This window comes from Pelophylax lessonae, assembly GCF_965119305.1.
Source record: "Pelophylax lessonae genome assembly, chromosome: 5".
NCBI lineage: Eukaryota > Metazoa > Chordata > Amphibia > Anura > Ranidae > Pelophylax > Pelophylax lessonae.
The window spans coordinates 722,593-743,475 of record NC_138772.1 but is presented as its reverse complement, the minus strand read 5'-3'; the positions used below and the strand labels follow the sequence as shown (position 1 = coordinate 743,475).

At 51.0% G+C, this 20,883-nt stretch overlaps 1 protein-coding gene across 1 annotated transcript; it reads left to right on the top strand.

Moving 5' to 3' along the window:
* Positions 1-278: 278 nt before the first annotated feature.
* MFSD3 (major facilitator superfamily domain containing 3) lies at positions 279-19,685 on the top strand. The gene is made up of 5 exons (XM_082258799.1): positions 279-1,046; positions 4,776-4,923; positions 10,978-11,084; positions 16,012-16,121; positions 19,391-19,685. Exons 1-5 carry the CDS (start codon positions 314-316, stop codon positions 19,562-19,564), a joined length of 1,272 nt encoding a protein of 423 aa, XP_082114925.1. The 5' UTR covers positions 279-313; the 3' UTR covers positions 19,565-19,685.
* The last annotated feature ends 1,198 nt before the right edge of the window (positions 19,686-20,883 follow it).

The following is a 20,883-nucleotide window of genomic DNA, read 5'->3' as shown; positions in this document are numbered from 1 at the left end:
TTCCCATAACCCCCCCCCCCAATACCCTATATACCATCCATCCCTCCCCCCACACTGTATACTCCGTTCCCCACCTATTCCACTTTCTATAATCCTCTGTCCTTTTAACCCCAACCCCCCGCCCCCCCCACCGTCTCCATCCTTTACCACCGCCCATAGTCCTCCATGACTTTCAGCCATTTTGAACATCTCTTTCCCCATACTGCCATCCGTATGCCATATTTTACCACCTCTGCCATAACCTTCTATCCTCCTGACTCCCCCTCCATTCCAAGCCACCCTTCCTCCACCCTTTAGGATAAAGTTCTCCGCCATGGTTCACAGTGTAGATTCGCCTGGTGCTGCTCACCTTCTGTCCAGTCCATACATCCCTTTGGGGGTCCTCTACTTAGTCCAGGGCTTCCCATATGGCCTCCAGTCCGGCCTCCTTCCAGTTCTTCTTCGCACCCAGGGCCTCTCCCTCTCCCACATTGGCCTCACCAGAGTCTTGTACCTGCCATGGCTGCTGAAGGTCATATGGTCTCCCTTGGTGGATGGATTGTGGAGCCGCCGGACGTGGCTACTGCTCTGTACAGGAGGACTCTGTGCGTGTTGCCTCTTGTGCTCAGTGCTGCCCCCTGGAACTGCTTTCACCTCTCTGGCCTGGCTCCTCCTGCTCATGCACATTCTGTCCTCCATGCAGGACGTGGCGTTGGATGCAGTGACTGTGGCGGTGCTCACTCAGGAGCAAGTGGGGCTGGGCAACTCTCTCCAGGTGGTGGCCTACAAATTGGGCTCAGTGCTGGCAGGAGGGGGCGCTCTCACCATGCTGGATATGTTGGGATGGAGGATGGTCTTTCTGCTTCTTTCAGTTGGATATTTTCTGGCAACGTTGTGTGCTTGGTGGGCGAGAGCCCTCAAAGGGGAGGAGCCAGCATCTCGAGAGAACTCCAAGGGACACTCCAAGGAGACAAGAAGAAGGTTGAGTTTGGGCAGCCTTGTATGGAGTGTAATCCGGGTCCCAGGGACGGGATGGACCATCATCTATGTTGTGATCTACAAACTGGGTGAGTGGGGTGAGGCCCGGTGTCCTCTGTCTGTCCCGGTGTCCTCTTTCTGTCCCGGTTTCTTCTGTCTATCCCAGTGTCCTCTGCTTGTCCTCGTGTCCTCTGTCTGTCCCGATGTGTCTGCCTGTTCTGGTGTCCTCTGTCTGTTCTGGTTTCTTCTGTCTATCCCAGTGTCCTCTGTCTGTCCCAGTTTCTTCTGTCGATCCCAGTGTCCTCTGCCTGTCCCAGTATCCTCTGTCTGTCCCTGTTGCTTCTGCCTGTCCTGGTGTCCTCTGTCTGTCTTTTCCGATGTCCTCTGTCTGTCTTTTCCGATGTCCTCTGTCTGTCTTTTCCGATGTCCTCTGTCTGTCTTTTCCGATGTCCTCTGTCTGTCTTTTCCGATGTCCTCTGTCTGTCTTTTCCGGTATCCTCTGTCTGTCTTGGTGTCCTCTGTCTATCCCAGTGTCCTCTGTATATTCCGGTATCCCCTGCCTGTCCCGGTATCCCCTGCCTGTCCCGGTTTCTTCTGTCTGTCCCGGTTTCTTCTGTCTGTCCCGGTTTCTTCTGTCTGTCCCGGTTTCTTCTGTCTATCCCAGTATCCTCTGTCTGTCCCTGTTGCTTCTGCCTATTCCGGTGTCCTCTGTCTGTCTCGGTGTCCTCTGTCTCTGTGTCCTCTGTCTATCCCGGCTTCTTCTGTCTATCCCGGTATCCTCTGCCTGTCCCAGTGTCCCCTGTCTGTCTCGATGTGTCTGCCTGTTCTGTTATCCTTTTATCTTTATTTTAGTTTTATCTGTCTATCCCAGTATCCTCTGCCTGTCCTGGTGTCCTCTGCCTGTCCTGGTGTCCTCTGCCTGTCCTGGTGTCCTCTGCCTTTCCTGGTGTCCTCTGCCTTTCCTGGTGTCCTCTGCCTTTCCTGGTGTCCTCTGCCTTTCCTGGTGTCCTCTGTCTTTCCTGGTGTCCTCTGTCTTTCCTGGTGTCCTCTGTCTTTCCTGGTGTCCTCTGTCTTTCCTGGTGTCCTCTGCCTCTCCCGGTATCCGCTGCCTGTCCCCGTGTCCTCTGTCTGTCCCGATGTGTCTGCCTGTTCCAGTGTCCTCTGTCTGTCCTGGTTTCTTCTGTCTATCCCTGTGTCCTCTGCCTGTCCCGGTATCCTCTGTCTATCACGGTGTGCTCTGCCTGTCTCCATGTTCTCTGTCTGTCCTGGTGTCCTCTGCCTCTCCCAGTATCCTCTGTATATCCTGGTGTCCTCTGTCTCCTCCCGGTGTCTTCTGTCTCGTCCCAGTGTCCTCTGTCTCGTCTGTCTCTTCCCAGTGTCCTCTGTCTCGTCTGTCTCGTCCCAGTGTCCTCTGTCTCATCTGTCTCGTCCCAGTGTCTTCTGTCTCGTCCCAGTGTCCTCTGTCTCGTCTGTCTCTTCCCAGTGTCCTCTGTCTCGTCTGTCTCGTCCCAGTGTCTTCTGTCTCGTCCCAGTGTCCTCTGTCTCGTCTGTCTCGTCCCAGTGTCTTCTGTCTCGTCCCAGTGTCCTCTGTCTCGTCTGTCTCTTCCCAGTGTCCTCTGTCTCGTCTGTCTCGTCCCAGTGTCCTCTGTCTCGTCTGTCTCGTCCCAGTGTCTTCTGTCTCGTCCCAGTGTCCTCTGTCTCGTCTGTCTCTTCCCAGTGTCCTCTGTCTCGTCTGTCTCGTCCCAGTGTCTTCTGTCTCGTCCCAGTGTCTTCTGTCTCGTCCCAGTGTCTTCTGTCTCGTCCCAGTGTCTTCTGTCTCGTCCCAGTGTCTTCTGTCTCGTCCCAGTGTCCTCTGTCTCGTCCCAGTGTCCTCTGTCTCGTCTCAGTGTCCTCTGTCTCGTCTGTCTCGTCCCAGTGTCCTCTGTCTCGTCTGTCTCTTCCCAGTGTCCTCTGTCTCGTCTGTCTCTTCCCAGTGTCCTCTGTCTCGTCTGTCTCGTCCCAGTGTCCTCTGTCTCGTCTGTCTCGTCCCAGTGTCTTCTGTCTCGTCCCAGTGTCTTCTGTCTCGTCCCAGTGTCTTCTGTCTCGTCCCAGTGTCCTCTGTCTCGTCTGTCTCGTCCCAGTGTCTTCTGTCTCGTCCCAGTGTCCTCTGTCTCGTCTGTCTCGTCCCAGTGTCCTCTGTCTCGTCTGTCTCGTCCCAGTGTCTTCTGTCTCGTCCCAGTGTCCTCTGTCTCGTCTGTCTCTTCCCAGTGTCCTCTGTCTCGTCTGTCTCGTCCCAGTGTCTTCTGTCTCGTCCCAGTGTCCTCTGTCTCGTCTGTCTCTTCCCAGTGTCCTCTGTCTCGTCCCAGTGTCTTCTGTCTCTTCCCAGTGTCCTCTGTCTCGTCTGTCTCTTCCCAGTGTCCTCTGTCTCGTCTGTCTCGTCCCAGTGTCCTCTGTCTCGTCTGTCTCGTCCCAGTGTCTTCTGTCTCGTCCCAGTGTCCTCTGTCTCGTCTGTCTCTTCCCAGTGTCCTCTGTCTCGTCTGTCTCGTCCCAGTGTCCTCTGTCTCGTCTGTCTCGTCCCAGTGTCTTCTGTCTCGTCTGTCTCGTCCCAGTGTCTTCTGTCTCGTCCCAGTGTCTTCTGTCTCGTCCCAGTGTCTTCTGTCTCGTCCCAGTGTCCTCTGTCTCGTCTGTCTCTTCCCAGTGTCCTCTGTCTCGTCTGTCTCGTCCCAGTGTCCTCTGTCTCGTCCCAGTGTCTTCTGTCTCGTCCCAGTGTCCTCTGTCTCGTCTGTCTCTTCCCAGTGTCCTCTGTCTCGTCCCAGTGTCCTCTGTCTCGTCTGTCTCGTCCCAGTGTCTTCTGTCTCGTCCCAGTGTCCTCTGTCTCGTCTGTCTCTTCCCAGTGTCCTCTGTCTCGTCTGTCTCGTCCCAGTGTCCTCTGTCTCGTCTGTCTCATCCCAGTGTCTTCTGTCTCGTCCCAGTGTCCTCTGTCTCGTCTGTCTCGTCCCAGTGTCCTCTGTCTCGTCTGTCTCGTCCCAGTGTCCTCTGTCTCGTCTGTCTCGTCCCAGTGTCCTCTGTCTCGTCTGTCTCGTCCCAGTGTCTTCTGTCTCGTCCCAGTGTCCTCTGTCTCGTCTGTCTCTTCCCAGTGTCCTCTGTCTCGTCTGTCTCGTCCCAGTGTCTTCTGTCTCGTCCCAGTGTCCTCTGTCTCGTCTGTCTCGTCCCAGTGTCTTCTGTCTCGTCCCAGTGTCCTCTGTCTCGTCTGTCTCTTCCCAGTGTCCTCTGTCTCGTCCCAGTGTCCTCTGTCTCGTCTGTCTCGTCCCAGTGTCTTCTGTCTCGTCCCAGTGTCCTCTGTCTCGTCTGTCTCTTCCCAGTGTCCTCTGTCTCGTCTGTCTCGTCCCAGTGTCTTCTGTCTCGTCCCAGTGTCTTCTGTCTCGTCCCAGTGTCTTCTGTCTCGTCCCAGTGTCTTCTGTCTCGTCCCAGTGTCCTCTGTCTCGTCCCAGTGTCCTCTGTCTCGTCTCAGTGTCCTCTGTCTCGTCTGTCTCGTCCCAGTGTCCTCTGTCTCGTCTGTCTCTTCCCAGTGTCCTCTGTCTCGTCTGTCTCTTCCCAGTGTCCTCTGTCTCGTCTGTCTCTTCCCAGTGTCCTCTGTCTCGTCTGTCTCGTCCCAGTGTCCTCTGTCTCGTCTGTCTCGTCCCAGTGTCTTCTGTCTCGTCCCAGTGTCTTCTGTCTCGTCCCAGTGTCTTCTGTCTCGTCCCAGTGTCCTCTGTCTCGTCTGTCTCCTCCCGGTGTCTTCTGTCTTGTCCCAGTGTCCTCTGTCTGTCCTACATCTCTAATCCAGTGACCCTCCACAGGTGAGCAGGGCTCTCTCTCTATGGTTCCCCTCCTACTCTTGGATCACGGTGTCTCTCCCGCCGACCTCGGGATCTGGAATGGCATCCTGGCACTAATGGTGTCAATAGTGGGCTCAGCACTCGGAGGAATGATACTCGGCAAGGGCAGGTAAGGCTCCTCCATCCCACATAACTGAGCTCCTCCATAACTCACAGCTAAGCTCCTCCATACCCCATAACTGAGCTCCTCCATAACTCACAGCTAAGCTCCTCCATCCCCACAACTGAGCTCCTCCATCCCCCCTTAACTAAGATTCTCTATCACCCATAACTGAGGTCCTCTATCCCCCCCCCCCCATAACTGAACTCCTCCATCCTCCATAAATGAGCTCCTCCACCCCCCGACCCCCCTCATAACTGAAGTCCTCCATCTACTATAACTGAGCTGAGCTCCTCCATCTCCCGTAACTGAGCTCCCCTTGCCCCCCATAGCTGAGCTCCTCTGTCCCCCATAGCTGAGCTCCTCCGTCCCCCATAGCTGAGCTCCTCCGTCCCCCATAGCTGAGCTCCTCCGTCCCCCATAGCTGAGCTCCTCCGTCCCCCATAGCTGAGCTCCTCCGTCCGCCATAGCTGAGCTCCTCCGTCCCCCATAGCTGGGCTCCTCCGTCCCCCATAGCTGAGCTCCTCCGTCCGCCATAGCTGGGCTCCTCCGTCCCCCATAGCTGAGCTCCTCCATCCCCCATATCTGAGCTCCTCCGTCCCCCATAGCTGAGCTCCTCCGTCCCCCATAGCTGGGCTCCTCCGTCCCCCATAGCTGAGCTCCTCCGTCCCCCATAGCTGGGCTCCTTCTTCCCCCATAGCTGGGCTCCTCCGTCCCCCATAGCTGAGCTCCTCCATCCACCGTGACTGAGCTCCTCCATCCCCCATAACTAAGGTCCTGCATCTAACATAACTGAGGTCCTCCATCCTTCATAAATGAGCTCCTCCATCCCCCATAACTAAGCTCCTCCATCCCCCATAACTAAGCTCCTCCATCCCCCATAACTGAGCTCCTCCATCCCCCATAACTGAGCTCCTCCATCCCCCATAACTAAGCTCCTCCATCCCCCATAACTAAGCTCCTCCATCCCCCATAACTGAGCTCCTCCATCCCCCATAACTGAGCTCCTCCATCCTTCATAACTGAGCTCCTCCATCCTTCATAACTGAGCTCCTCCATCCCCCATACCTGAGCTCCTCCATCCCCCATAACTGAGCTCCTCCTTCCCCCATAACTGAGCTCCTCCATCCCCCATACCTGAGCTCCTCCATCCCCCATAACAGCTCCTCCATCCTCCATAACTGAGCTCCTCCATCCTCCATAACTGAGCTCCTCCATCCTTCATAACTGAGGTCCCCCATCCCCCATAACTGAGATCCCCTGTCCCCCATAACTGAGCTCCTCCATCCCCCCATAACTGAGCTCCTCCGTCCCCCATAACTGAGCTCCTCCGTCCCCCATAACTGAGCTCCTCCATCCCCCATAACTGAGCTCCTCCATCCCCCATAACTGAGCTCCTCCATCCCCCCATAACTGAGCTCCTCCGTCCCCCATAACTGAGCTCCTCCGTCCCCCATAACTGAGCTCCTCCATCCCCCCATAACTGAGCTCCTCCATCCCCCATAACTGAGATCCCCTGTCCCCCATAACTGAGCTCCTCCGTCCCCCATAACTGAGCTCCTCCATCCCCCATAACTGAGCTCCTCCATCCCCCCATAACTGAGCTCCTCCATCCCCCATAACTGATCTCCTCCATCCCCCCATAACTGAGCTCCTCCATCCCCCATAACTGAGCTCCTCCATCCCCCCATAACTGAGCTCCTCCATCCCCCCATAAATAACTGAGCTCCTCCATCCCCCATAACTGAGCTCCTCCATCCCCCATAACTGAGCTCCTCCATCCCCCATAACTGAGCTCCTCCATCCCCCATAACTGAGCTCCTCCATCCCCCATAACTGAACTCTTTCACCTCCCAAAACTGAGCTCCTACCCCCTCCCCCCCCATAACTGGAGGTCCTCCAGCCCCCTTATTGGCTTTGTTGCCTTTCTCTGAACTCCCTCTAGTTGGATATATCTGAATGAGCCCTATAAAGGGGTGGATATTATTGTTATGTAGAATAGGCTCTTCAGTGCTCCTCTCTGATTTTGTTTCACTTTGTTACTGAGGTTCCGAGTTCATAGTTCAACTCCTCATCCCGTCCAATCGGCTTCCTTCCCCCCTACATTTGAAGCATAATCTGATGCTCGGCGTAGATAATCTGCTCAGTACCCATATGTGGTCCTCTGATTACCCCCTAGATGGTTGTAGAGGTTCTGAGCCCACCTGCTGGATCTTTGGTTCAGCCAGGCTCTGCAGTATCCTTGGATGTCTATGGTCAGACATTCTGCTCTTCTCTTCCCATTCACCCTGGTGGGATACTGCAAATGCACAGCAACGTGTACAGCATTGGAGTGCGCTGCATTGCCATTCATTTTGATAACTATCCCAATGTACACTATATTACCAAAAGTATTGGGACCCCTCTCTATATACACTATATTACCAAAAGTATTGGGAAGCCTCTCTATATACACTATATTACCAAAAGTATTGGGACGCCTCTCTATATACACTATATTACCAAAAGTATTGGGACGCCTCTCTATATACACTATATTACCAAAAGTATTGGGACGCCTCTCTATATACACTATATTACCAAAAGTATTGGGACGCCTCTCTATATACACTATATTACCAAAAGTATTGGGACGCCTCTCTATATACACTATATTACCAAAAGTATTGGGACGCCTCTCTATATACACTATATTACCAAAAGTATTGGGACGCCTCTCTATATACACTATATTACCAAAAGTATTGGGACGCCTCTCTATATACACTATATTACCAAAAGTATTGGGACGCCTCTCTATATACACTATTTTACCAAAAGTATTGGGACCCCTCTCTATATACACTATATTACCAAAAGTATTGGGACGCCTCTCTGTATACACTATATTACCAAAAGTATTGGAACGCCTCTCTATATACACTATATTACCAAAAGTATTGGGACCCCTCTCTATATACACTATATTACCAAAAGTATTGGAACGCCTCTCTATATACACTATATTACCAAAAGTATTAGGACGCCTCTCTATATACACTATATTACCAAAAGTATTAGGACGCCTCTCTATATACACTATATTACCAAAAGTATTGGGACGCCTCTCTATATACACTATATTACCAAAAGTATTGGGACCCCTCTCTATATACACTATATGATCAAAAGTATTGGGACGCCACTCTATATTACCAAAAGTTTTGGGACGCCTCTCTATATACACTATATTACCAAAAGTATTGGGACGCCTCTCTATATACACTATATTACCAAAAGTATTGGGACGCCTCTCTATATACACTATATTACCAAAAGTATTGGGACGCCTCTCTATATACACTATATTACCAAAAGTATTGGGACCCCTCTCTATATACACTATATTACCAAAAGTATTGGGACGCCTCTCTATATACACTATATTACCAAAAGTATTGGGACGCCTCTCTATATACACTATATTACCAAAAGTATTGGGACGCCTCTCTATATACACTATATTACCAAAAGTATTGGAACTCCTCTCTATATACACTATATTACCAAAAGTATTGGGACACCTCTCTATATACACTATATTACCAAAAGTATTGGGACGCCTCTCTATATACACTATATTACCAAAAGTATTGGGACGCCTCTCTATATACACTATATTACCAAAAGTATTGGGACGCCTCTCTATATACACTATATTACCAAAAGTATTGGGACGCCTCCTTTACACACACATGAACTTTAATGGCATCCCAGTCTTAGTCCGTAGGGTTTAATATTGAGTTGGCCCACCCTTTGCAGCTATAACAGCTTCAACTCTTCTGGGAAGGCTGTCCACAAGGTTTAGGAGTGTCTATGGGAATGTTTCACCATTCTTCCAGAAGCGCATTTGTGAGGTCAGGCACTGATGTTGGACGAGAAGGCCTGGCTTGCAGTCTCCGCTCTAATTCATCCCAGAGGTGTTCTATCGGGTTGAGGTCAGGCCTCTGTGCAGGCCAGTCAAGTTCCTCTACCCCAAACTCACTCATCCATGTCTTTATGGACCTTGCTTTGTGCACTGGTGCGCAGTCATGTTGGAACAGAAAGGGGCCATCCCCAAACTCCTCCCACAAAGTTGGGAGCATGAAATTGTCCAAAATGTCTTAGTATACTGATGCCATAAGAGATCCCTTTACTGGAAATATGGGGCCAAGCCCAGACCCTGAGAAACAACCCCACACCATAACCCCACCTCCACCAAATGATTAGGACCAGTGCACAAAGCAAGGTCCATAAAGACATGGATGAGTGAGTTTGGGGTGGAGGAACAGTCAGGATACTAGGAAACCAGACCACACGGGGATGCAGGTGAAATAAGGCAGTTTATTGGAGAAAACAACAATAAACGCACAGCAAGAGTGAGGAAGTGAGAGCAGGAACAAGCCGGGGTCGAGCCCAGAAGCGGGTAGTCATCCAAGCCGGGGTCGAATCCAGAAGTGGGTAGTCACCCAAGCCGGGGTCAAGCCCAGAAGCGGGTAGTCATCCAAGCCGGGGTCGAATCCAGAAGTGGGTAGTCACCCGAGCCAGGGTCAAGCCCAGAAGCGGGTAGTCATCCAAGCCAAGGTCGAGTCCAGAAGAGGGTAGTCATCCAAGCCGGGGTCGAATCCAGAAGTGGGTAGTCACCCAAGCCGGGGTCAAGCCCAGAAGCGGGTAGTCATCCAAGCCGGGGTCGAATCCAGAAGTGGGTAGTCACCCGAGCCAGGGTCAAGCCCAGAAGCGGGTAGTCATCCAAGCCAAGGTCGAGTCCAGAAGAGGGTAGTCACCCAAGCCGGGGTCAAGCCCAGAAGTGGGTAGTCATCCAAGCCGGGGTCGAATCCAGAAGAGGGTAGTCATCCGAGCCAGGGTCAAGCCCAGAAGCGGGTAGTCATCCAAGCCAAGGTCGAGTCCAGAAGTGGGTAGTCACCCAAGCCGGGGTCAAGCCCAGAAGTGGGTAGTCATCCAAGCCGGGGTCGAATCCAGAAGAGGGTAGTCATCCGAGCCAGGGTCAAGCCCAGAAGCGGGTAGTCACCCGAGCCAGGGTCAAGCCCAGAAGCGGGTAGTCATCCAAGCCAAGGTCGAGTCCAGAAGAGGGTAGTCATCCAAGCCGGGGTCGAATCCAGAAGAGGGTAGTCACCCAAGCCGGGGTCAAGCCCAGAAGCGGGTAGTCATCCAAGCCAAGGTCGAGTCCAGAAGAGGGTAGTCACCCGAGCCAGGGTCAAGCCCAGAAGCGGGTAGTCTACCGATGCCGGGTCGTCTGCCGATGTGGGGTTGAGAGCCGGGAGAATCGTCAACCAAGCCAGGTCATACACGGAGAACAGAAGACTGCTAGCAGGGATTCACCTTGGAGCACAAACGCAAGGACTGCAACCCATCAGGTGATAGATATAGTCAGGTGTGCAGCATCATCACTGTGCAACACCCAGACAGCAGGCAAGTGATGAGGCAATCAGAGCTTATAAGAGGCAGCAGTCTCCACATGTCCAAGATGGCTGGCAACAGGAGGGCAAGGTAAGACCTTGACAGGAACTTGACTGGCCTGCACAGAGTCCTGACCTCAAGCCGATAGAACACCTTTGGGATGAATTAGAGCGGGGACTGCAAGCCAGGCCTTCTCATCCATCATCAGTGCCTGATCTCACAAATGCGCTTCTGGAAGAAGGGTGAAACATTCCCATAGACACTCCTAAACCTTGTGGACGACCTTCCCAGAAGAGTTGAAGCTGTTATAGCTGCAAAGGGTGGGCCAACTCAATATTGAACCCTACGGACTAAGACTGGGGTGCCATTAAAGTTCATGTGTGTGTAAAGGCCGGCGTCCCAATACTTTTGGTTATATAGTGTACTTTCACAATGCACAGTAGCACACAGTTCTTAGCAATCAATGAGGTGCGTTGTATTGAGAAAAATGTGACATGCAGCTTCTTTGTGGCGTTGCGACCCATTCTAGATAAATGAGGTTCTTAACGCAATCTATGTTCAACCCATGTGTGTGATCGGGCCCTTAGTCTATCATGTTGGGTCATCATCTTCTACCTTCTCCTCCAGGTCCATCAAGTCTCTGCTGGGAACTGTTCTGAGTTTGCGCCTCTTCTGCCTTGTCCTCCAGACGTTACTCCTCTCCGCTCTGGGTAGAGACACGAGCCTTGTGAAAGGTGAGATGGGATGGTGTTGTTCTTAGATTTTTACTAGAAACAATGGTGGAGATTTACTAAATCTGTCACAGCTGTGCATAGTAACCAATCCGCTTCTAACTTCAGCTTGTTCAATTAGGCTTTGACAATAAAACCTGGAAGCTGATTGGTTACTATGCACAGATGCACCAGATTCGGTGTGCTTCAGTTTTAGTAAATCTCTCTTAACCACTTAAGCCCCAGCCCTATTTCGGACACTTTTTGTTTACAAGTTTAAATCAGTATTTTTTCCTAGAAAACTACTTAGAACCCCCAAACATTATATATATTTTTTTAGCAAAGACTCTGGAGAATAAAATGTCGGTCATTGCAATATTTTTTATCACGCGGTATTTGCGCAGCGGTCTTTAAAGCGCCATTTTTTTGGAAAATTTTTGAAAAATCAAATTTCACTAATTTTAAAAAATACTAAACAGTAAAGTTAGCCCATTTTTTTTGTATACTGTGAAAGATGATGTCACGCCGAGTAAATAGATACCCAACATGTTACGGTTTAAAATTGCGCCCCCCCGTGGGATCGCGACAAACTACGGTCAAAAGAGATCTCAATCTGCGACGCTTTAAATTTATTTAACGGTTACCAGTTTTGAGTTAGAGTGTAGCTCTTTTTTTTAAATTATTGCTCACGCTCTGGCGATCGCGGCGATACCTCACATGTGTGGTTTGAACAGCGATTTCATTTGCGGCTCGACTTCCGTATACGTTTTTTTTTGTGCGCGAGCTAACGGTGACGGGGGCGGCTAAATTTTTTTTTTTTCCCATTTATTTTATTTATTTTTTTAACTTTATTAAAGTTTTAAAAAAAAAAAAAAAATCTGATCACTTTTATTGCTGTCACAAGCAATGTAAACATCCCTTGTGACACCAATATGTAGTGACAGGTACACTTTATGGAGGGATCGAGGGTCTAAAAGACCCCAAACCCCTCCACTACACTTCCCTGTATGCAAAACCCCGAAAACTGCATTTTTGCATACAGCCGTTTTTCAAATTTGCCGCCTTTTGCAGCACAGTAACCCGGAAGTGACGTCATGGACGCCGCCTCCGGGTTACGTCATCGGAGACCCGATCGATGCCGTTTCCGGCATTCATCGGGACTCCATCCAGCCGGCGGACGTGCCGGCTGGGTGCTCGGGGCTCCCGGTGGAACGGGAGCCCCGGGCAAAGCCACGGAAGGCGGCGGGAGGGGGGGGGGGACGTCCCCTCCCGCCCCCCCCGGTACCGATCGAGCGGCTCCCGAGCCGCATCGGTCGGTACCGACGGAAAGCCAACCGTCGGCTCTAAACCACGGTACCGGGATGGTGCCTCTAGCTAGAGGCATCATCCCGGTACACTACCGCAAAGTTTACTGACGTAGATCTACGTTAGTATGCGGTAAGTGGTTAATATGATGGGATTTGCACTAAATTCAAGGCCATGGTGATTGGCCACTTTACCACCGGAGGATTTTCCTGCTTAACGTCCAGGCCACTTTTTGCAACTTGGCACTGCGCCACTTTAACTGACAATTGCGCGGTCGTGCGACGCTTTTTCCCACAAATAGAGTTTTCTTTTGGTGGTATTTCATCACCTCTGCAATTGTTAATTTTTGAAAAAAAGAGCGACAATTTTGAAAAAAAAAACAATAATATTTTTTTCATTCTGATTATATAACATTCCCAAAAAAATGTATAAATCAAAATTTTTTAACATTTTGGGCCAATTTGTTTTCTGCTACATATTTTTGGTAAAAAAAAAAATCACAATAAGCGTACTTTGATTGGTTTACGCAAAAGTTATTGCGTTTACTAACTACGGCAAAGATTTATGTCATTTTTGTTTATTTTTTTTTACTAGTAATGGCGGCGATCTGCGATTTTTTTTTTTTTTTTTTTTTTTTTTTTGTGGGACTGCAACATTGCGGCGGACAGATCGGACCCCTAACTGACATTTTTGACACTTTTGGGGGTACCAGTGACATTACTACAGTAATCAGTGTGATAAATATGCTCTGTTACTGTAATAATGACACTGGCAGGGAAGGGGTTAACTTTATTGGTGATCAAGGGGTTAAATGTATGCCTCATGCTTACTGACGTGTGTGGGGGGAGGGGGTTGTGTGACACAGACAGAGATCGCAGGTTGAGCTATGCTGAATCCTGTGATCTGTCTGTCACAGAGGAGATCCGCCTGCTTTGTTTACACAAGCGGGCGGATTTCCTCACTCGATCCCCGACGATCGGGGAAGAGCAGCGGCGATCACCGCCTCTCCTCCCCTGGCCCGACTCCCGCTGTGTCTGAATACAGCAGAAGCGAGCCTCTGGCGGCACACGCACGCTGCCGAGAGAGGGGAGAGTCTGGTGACGTAGGTCTGTGTCACCAGACCTTAACGAGCCACTTTGCTGCAGTAGCAGCACAGTGAGCAGTGGTAAAGTGGTTAGTTTCACTCATGTGTGCTGGTGGAACCGAGATGATAGTAGCAATGTGTTCTGGTGGAGATAAGGTAATATGTCCCATGGTTGCTGGTAGAGATGGGGTGATATCACCCATGTGGGCTGGTAGAGCTGAGGTTATATTACTCATGGTTGCTGGTAGAGCTGAAGTGATAATAGCCATGTGCGCTGGTAGAACTGAGGTGATGGTAGCAATGTGTTTTGTGGAGATGAGATGATATTACCTATGCATGCTAGTGGGGATGAGGTGATATTACCCATGTGTGCTGGTGGAGCTGAGGTGATATCACCCAAGTGTGCTGGTAGAACTGAGGTGATAACACTCGTGTGCTCGTAGAGTTGGGGTGATATCACCCATGTGTGCTGGTGGAGCTGAGTTGATCTCAACCCATGTGTGCTGGTAGAGCTGGGGTGATATCACCCACGTGTGCTGATAGAGCTGGGCTGATATCACCCATGATGGGCTGGTGGAGCTGGGGTGATATCTCCCGTGTGTGCTGGTGGAGCTGAGGTGATAACACTCATGTACTTGTAGAGTTGGGGTGATATCACCCACGTGTGCTGGTAGAGCTGAGGTGATATTACCCATGTGTGCTGGTGGAGCTGAGGTGATATTACCAATGTGTGCTGGTGGAGCTGAGGTGATATTACCAATGTGTGCTGGTGGAGCTGAGGTGATATTACCAATGTGTGCTGGTGGAGCTGAGGTGATATTACCAATGTGTGCTGGTGGAGCTGAGGTGATATCACCCATGTGTGCTGGTGGAGCTGAGGTGATATCACCCATGTGTGCTGGTAGAGCTGAGGTAATAACACTCATGTGCTGGTAGAGTTAGGGTAATATAACCCACATGTGCTGGTGGAGCTGGGGTGATATCACCCACGTGTGCTGGTAGAGATGGGGTACTATTACCCATGTTTGCTGGTGGAGCTGAGGTGATATCACCCATGATGTGCTGGTGGAGCTGGGGTGATATCACCCATGATGTGCTGGTGGAGCTGGGGTGATATCACCCATGTGTGCTGGTGGAGCTGGGGTGATATCACCCATGTGTGCTGGTAGAGCTGGGGTGATATCGCCCACGTGTGCTGGTGGAGCTGAGGTGATATCGCCCACGTGTGCTGGTGGAGCTGAGGTGATATTACCCACGTGTGCTGGTAGAGATGGGGTAATATTACCCATGTTTGCTGGTGGAGCTGAGGTGATATCACCCATGATGTGCTGGTGGAGCTGAGGTGATATCACCCATGTGTGCTGGCAGAGCTTGGGGTGATATCACCTATGTGTTCTGGTGGAGATGAGGTGATATTACCCATGTGTGCTGGTGGAGGTGAGGTGATATTACCCATGTGTGCTGGTGGAGGTGAGGTGATATTACCCATGTGTGCTGGTGGAGGTGAGGTGATATTACCCATGTGTGCTGGTGGAGGTGAGGTGATATTACCCATGTGTGCTGGTGGAGCTGGGGTGATATCACCTATGTGTGCTGGTCAGGCTGAGCTTACCCATGTGCTGTCTCCTGGATCATCTTCATACGTTTGGCTTCCTACTGATGTCAGTGAAGTCCAGGGCTGACATTAGGAATAATGGGACCTTTTACAGCCTACTTGACATGCCCTCGGGGATTGAAAGGGATGCCCACCACACTTATACCTAAAAGCTAAAATATTTAATTACTGATTTGGGGGGAACTGCCAGACTATCATAAGAATGTCTGTAGGGCTTCCATTATTTAGTGCAAGGCTTAGATTATATTGTATTCAGGCAGTGCTGGTTTACTATACGATGGTCACTGTCTTCTCCTGTGATCACCGTCTTCTCCTGTGATCACCGTCTTCTCCTGTGATCACCGTCCTCTTCTGTGATCACCGTCCTCTTCTGTGATCACCGTCCTCTCCTGTGATCACCTTCCTCTTCTGTGATCACCGTCCTCTTCTGTGATCACCGTCTTCTTCTGTGATCACCGTCTTCTTCTGTGATCACCGTCTTCTTCTGTGATCACCGTCTTCTTCTGTGATCACCGTCTTCTTCTGTGATCACCGTCTTCTTCTGTGATCACCGTCCTCTCCTGTGATCACCTTCCTCTTCTGTGATCACCGTCCTCTTCTGTGATCACCGTCTTCTTCTGTGATCACCGTCTTCTTCTGTGATCACCGTCTTCTTCTGTGATCACCGTCCTCTTCTGTGATCACCGTCCTCTTCTGTGATCACCGTCCTCTTCTGTGATCACCGTCCTCTTCTGTGATCACCGTCCTCTTCTGTGATCACCGTCCTCTTCTGTGATCACCGTCTTCTTCTGTGATCACCGTCTTCTTCTGTGATCACCGTCTTCTTCTGTGATCACCGTCCTCTTCTGTGATCACCGTCCTCTTCTGTGATGCTCACACTCTCTGATGATCGCTGTCCATCTCCCTAGTCACCTCCTCAGTAATATTTTTCTCTGTTTTCTCCTCAGTGTGTCTTCTGCTCAGTGTGGTGGTGCAGCATTTTCTGGCCGGAGTTGTCACCACTGTGACCTTCACTCTAATGATGCACTGCACCCGCCAGGCCCGGACCAGCATTCAGGTAAGGATGCAGTATATATATGTGGAGAGTCTACCCTCCCACCATCCTGAATCACTGCCCTGTATCTATTCCATCCACTCATCACTTCAGCTGTGGTGACAACCAAACCTTTGGGCCTCATCACCTCTCCACAATTAAAAGTGTAAAAATCCAGAGCGGCACGCCACTTCTAGTTTTCTTTGCAAATATCCATCTCCCCTGATGTGTGTAACCCCTGGATGTCTCTAACTCTACGATTACATTGATTACAAATGATCACCTTGTAAAACAACCCATTCAGTTTGATATAGAAATAAAAGGCAAAAAATGTATGTATTGATAAGCTGCATAAGAGCTGGGGGAGGAGAAGCATCAGCACACTGAGCTTCCCAAAGAATGGCTGTGCAGGGGAGGTGCGTGCCAGGACAAGTCTGATTATTGGAGGAGAGCAGGCTGAGTTCCCAGCACAGCTAGGGAACTATCTACCCTGTGCTCTTCTGCTTAGTGTGGTCAGTTTTTAATAGGAAACCAGAGGGACTGACAGGAACACCAGGGATTTCACACAAAGGAAGCAATATAAAGAGAACTGGATACTTTCTCATACCAGTACATGGAACAGCAGGCACATATCAGGAATATGAAAAGTTGGGGTAACAAACGCTTTAAGTCCCTCCAGGGGGTGAAATGTATCAGAGGAAAGGGACCTGGAGAAGATGGTAGGAGGAAGACAGACAAGAGAAAGATGGAGGGAAGGAGATGGAGGAGAAAAAATTGGACAGGAGAAGAGGGACGGCAGGAGAGGGAAGAGAGAGATGGATGAGAGGAGAGGAGATGGAGGGAAGAAGAGGGAAGGGAGAAGATTGAGGGGATGAGATGGAGGTTAGGAGAAGGGTGTCAGGAGATGGACTGGAGAGGAGAAGTAGGATGGAAGAAGAGGGACTGGAGGAGATGGATGAGAGGAAATGGGGGGAGGAGAGGGATGGGAGAAGTGGAGATGGACAGAAAGAAATGAGTGGCTGGAGATGGACTAGAGGGAAGGAGAGGTATGGGAGGAGATGGAGGGGTGGAGAGGGATTGGAGGAGAGGAGTGGGATGAGAGGGAATGGAGGGGAGGAAAGGGACAGATTTTAGGGATGGGAGGAGATGGAGAGAAGAAGATGGAGGGGAGAAGGACGGTAGGAGATGGGTGGCAGGGGATGGACTGAAGGAGAGAAGAAAGACGGAAGGAAAGGGACTGGAGGAGATGGACAGGGGGTGGAGAGGTATGGGAAGAGAGGGATGGGAGGAGATAGAGGGGTGAAAGTGGTCAGGAGGAGATAGAGATGGAAAAGAAGGGAAGAAGAACTGGGGGAGATGGACTGGAGGGAAGAAGGATGAGACGAGAGGGACTGAAGGAGATGGACTGGAGGAGATGGGGGATGGGAGGAGATTGAGGGGCGGAGATGGACAGAAGGAGGGTAAAAAATGGGTGGCAGGAGATGGATTGGAGGTAAGGGAGGAGATGGAGAGGTGGAGAGGGATAGGAGGAGAGGAGTGGGATGGGAGGAGATGGAAGGGTGGAGAGGGATAGGAGGAGATGGAGGAGAGGAGTGGGATGCAAGGGAATGGAGGGGAGGAGAGAGACAGATTTGAGGGATGGGAGAGGATGGAGGGGAGAAGGACGGTAGGAGATGAGTGGCAGGAAATGGACTGGAGGGGAGAAGGATGAAAGGAGAGGGACTGGAGGAGATGGGGGGTGGAAAGGAATAGGAGGAGATGGAGGGTGGGAGAAGGACTGGAGGAGAAGGCGGGAAGAAGAGGGATGGGAGGAGGAGATGAGTGGCAGGAGATGGACCAGAGGAGAGAAGAAGGATGGAAGCAGTGAGATTGGAGGGGATAGACATGAGGAAAATGAAGGGAGGAGATGGGTGGCAGGAGATGAACGGGAGAAGATGGAAGGTGGAGAGGAATGGGAGGAAAGGGACAGGAGGAGATAGAGAGAAGGACAGTAGGGGGTGGGTGGCAGGATATGGACTGGAGAGGAGTAGAAGGATGGAAGGTGAGTGACTGGAGGAGATGGGGGATGGAGAGGGATGGGAGGAGATAGACGGGAGGAGATGGAGAGATGAAGAGGAGGAGAGGGAAGGTGGGAGATGGGTGGCATTAGATGGACTGGAGGGAAGGAGTGGGATGAAAGGGAATGGAGGGGAGGAGAGGGATGGGAGGAGATGGAGGGGAGGAGTGGGATGAGAGGGAATGGAGGGGAGGAGAGGGATGGGAGGAGTGGGATGAGAGGGAATGGAGGGGAGGAGAGGGATGGGAGGAGTGGGATGAGAGGGAATGGAGGGGAGGAGAGGGATGGGAGGAGATGGAGGGGAGGAGTGGGATGAGAGGGAATGGAGGGGAGGAGAGGGATGGGAGGAGTGGGATGAGAGGGAATGGAGGGGAGGAGAGGGATGGGAGGAGAAAAGCAGGACAGGAGGAGATAGAGGGGAGGAGATTGATAAGAGAAGATAGGCAGAAGGAGAGGGAGAAAGGGGACCGACGAGAGGAAATGAATGGGAGGAGATGGATGGAGGAGAGGGACGGCAGAGGAGGGATGGGTAGAAAGGAACGAGAGGAGATGGAGGGAAGGATGGAAGATGGAGGAGAAGAGTGGGACAGGAGGAAATGAGAGGAGTTGGAAAGGGGATGAACAGAAGGAGGAGAGGGACGTGAAGTGAGGGTATGGACAGGGGGAGGGGGCCCTGTTATTTCATGCTGACCACAGCCAGTCCCTGGGGGGTGGACTGATTCCAGAGGGATTGTATGTAGGACATCTGGATGTGTGAATGGTTCTGTACAGGACAGGATTCTCCAGAGCTCTATGAGGAGGTTTCTGTATACTCATCATGATGGTCTCATCTGAAAGCCAATCACTGGACAGAACATGATTCCCCTAAACCAACCCATCCTGCGTGGTTCTTTTCTTTTCACCTTGTGTAGAAAGTTCTATTCACCTAATTCCACCATCCGGGTCCCTTGGCACCATTTCAAGGTGTGGGGAGCGCTCCTCCGGCACCATGAATACACCTGGTCCAGCTAGCTGGTTCCCATCAGTCCCCCCACTGTGATGTCACTCTTCTTCTGAATCCTGGGAGGACCTCCCTGCTGGACAGCCAAAAGGAAATGTCTGCGTCACACAGGCAGTGACATGGACACCCAAAGAACAGAAGACTCAGGACCGGAGCATTTAGATCAGAGTAGGGGAGGGGATTAGTATTTACCTAGCGATTGATAGTGACATATTTCTGGCTCTCCTCTCTCTGCAGGCCAGTCACTACAGCCTCCTGTCCTCCCTGGAGGTCCTAGGGAAGGTCTCCTTCAGCGCGGTGTCGGGGCTCCTGGTTGACTCTCTCGGAGTTTCTGTGTCCTTCTCAGTATTCATCGCTCTTTCCTGCCTGCCTCTCCTGCACCTCCTGAACCTTCCACCGTCTTTACCCTGATGACTGCAGAGCTGTCACTCTACACCATTAACTGTGACTTGGCAGATCCTCTGCTGATGTGGATCCCGCAGATCCTTCATAATGATCCGGTTCAGGACATGAAAACAATGCAACGATTGTCTCTCTCCAGGGAGGGGGATTCCCCGCAGTGCAATAAACTCCTGATTTGTGATAATGTGTTATCTGTGTGTTCACTTCCTCTAGATTCATTCTTCAGTCATGGGATTATGGGACTATGGACTGTGGGACTATGACTACCTTCATTCTCTATGATCCCACTGTATGTAGACACCTTCTCCTCCCAAGATGGACTATGGAGTGTGGGCTACAGACAATGGGACAAGGAACTATGGGACTATAGCTACGTTCGTTCCCCACGATCCCACTGTATGTAGACATCTTTTCCTCCCAAGATGAACTATGGAGTGTGGGCTACAGACAATGGGACAAGGAACTATAGCTATGTTCTTTCCCCACGATCCCACTGTATGTAGACACCTTCTCCTCGCAAGATGGACAATGGAGTGTGGGCTACAGACAATGGGTCTATAGCTACGTTTGTTCCCCACGATCCCATCGTATGTAGACACCTTCTCCTCCCAAGATGGACAATGGAGTGTGGGCTACAGACAATGGGACTAGGAACTATAGCTATGTTCGTTCCCCTTGATCCCACTGTATGTAGACATCTTTTCCTCCCAAGATGAACTATGGAGTGTGGGCTACAGACAATGGGACTAGGGACTATAGCTATGTTCATTTTCCACGATCCCACTGTATGTAGACACCTTCTCCTCCCAAGATGGACAATGGAGTGTAGGCTACAGACTATGGGACTATAGCTACGTTTGTTCCCCACGATCCCATCGTATGTAGACACCACCTCCTTCCAAGATGAACTATGGAGTGTGGGCTACAGACAATGGAACTAGGAACTATGGGACTATAGCTATGTTCGTTCCCCTTGATCCCACTGTATGTAGACATCTTTTCCTCCCAAGATGGACTATGGAGTGTAGGCTACAGACAATGGGACTAGGGACTATAGCTATGTTCGTTCCCTATGATCCCATCGTATGTAGGAACGTGGTCCTCTTCTCTTGCTCACTCCTGAGATGGACTATGGATTGGGGAATTTGGGACTATTGATTGTGGGATATGGACTAGGCTATGGGGTTTGGCATTTTTCTCAGCAGAATGTCTCTGGTGGCAAATTGTGTTGCGGCCTTAGTAAGATGGGCTCCAAGGTGGTGGCGAGGAAGTTGGGGCCAGGCTTTGACAGCATGGCAGACTGTGCTCTCAGTGATGACGATGTGGGG

Coding starts and splice junctions, on each gene's coding strand:
- MFSD3 (XM_082258799.1), top strand. CDS start 314: ATGGTTCACAGTGTAGATTCGCCTGGTGCTGCTCACCTTCTGTCCAGT. Junction 1,047..4,775: donor TGTTGTGATCTACAAACTGG/GTGAGTGGGGTG, acceptor GACCCTCCACAG/GTGAGCAGGGCTCTCTCTCT. Junction 16,122..19,390: donor AGGCCCGGACCAGCATTCAG/GTAAGGATGCAG, acceptor CTCTCTCTGCAG/GCCAGTCACTACAGCCTCCT.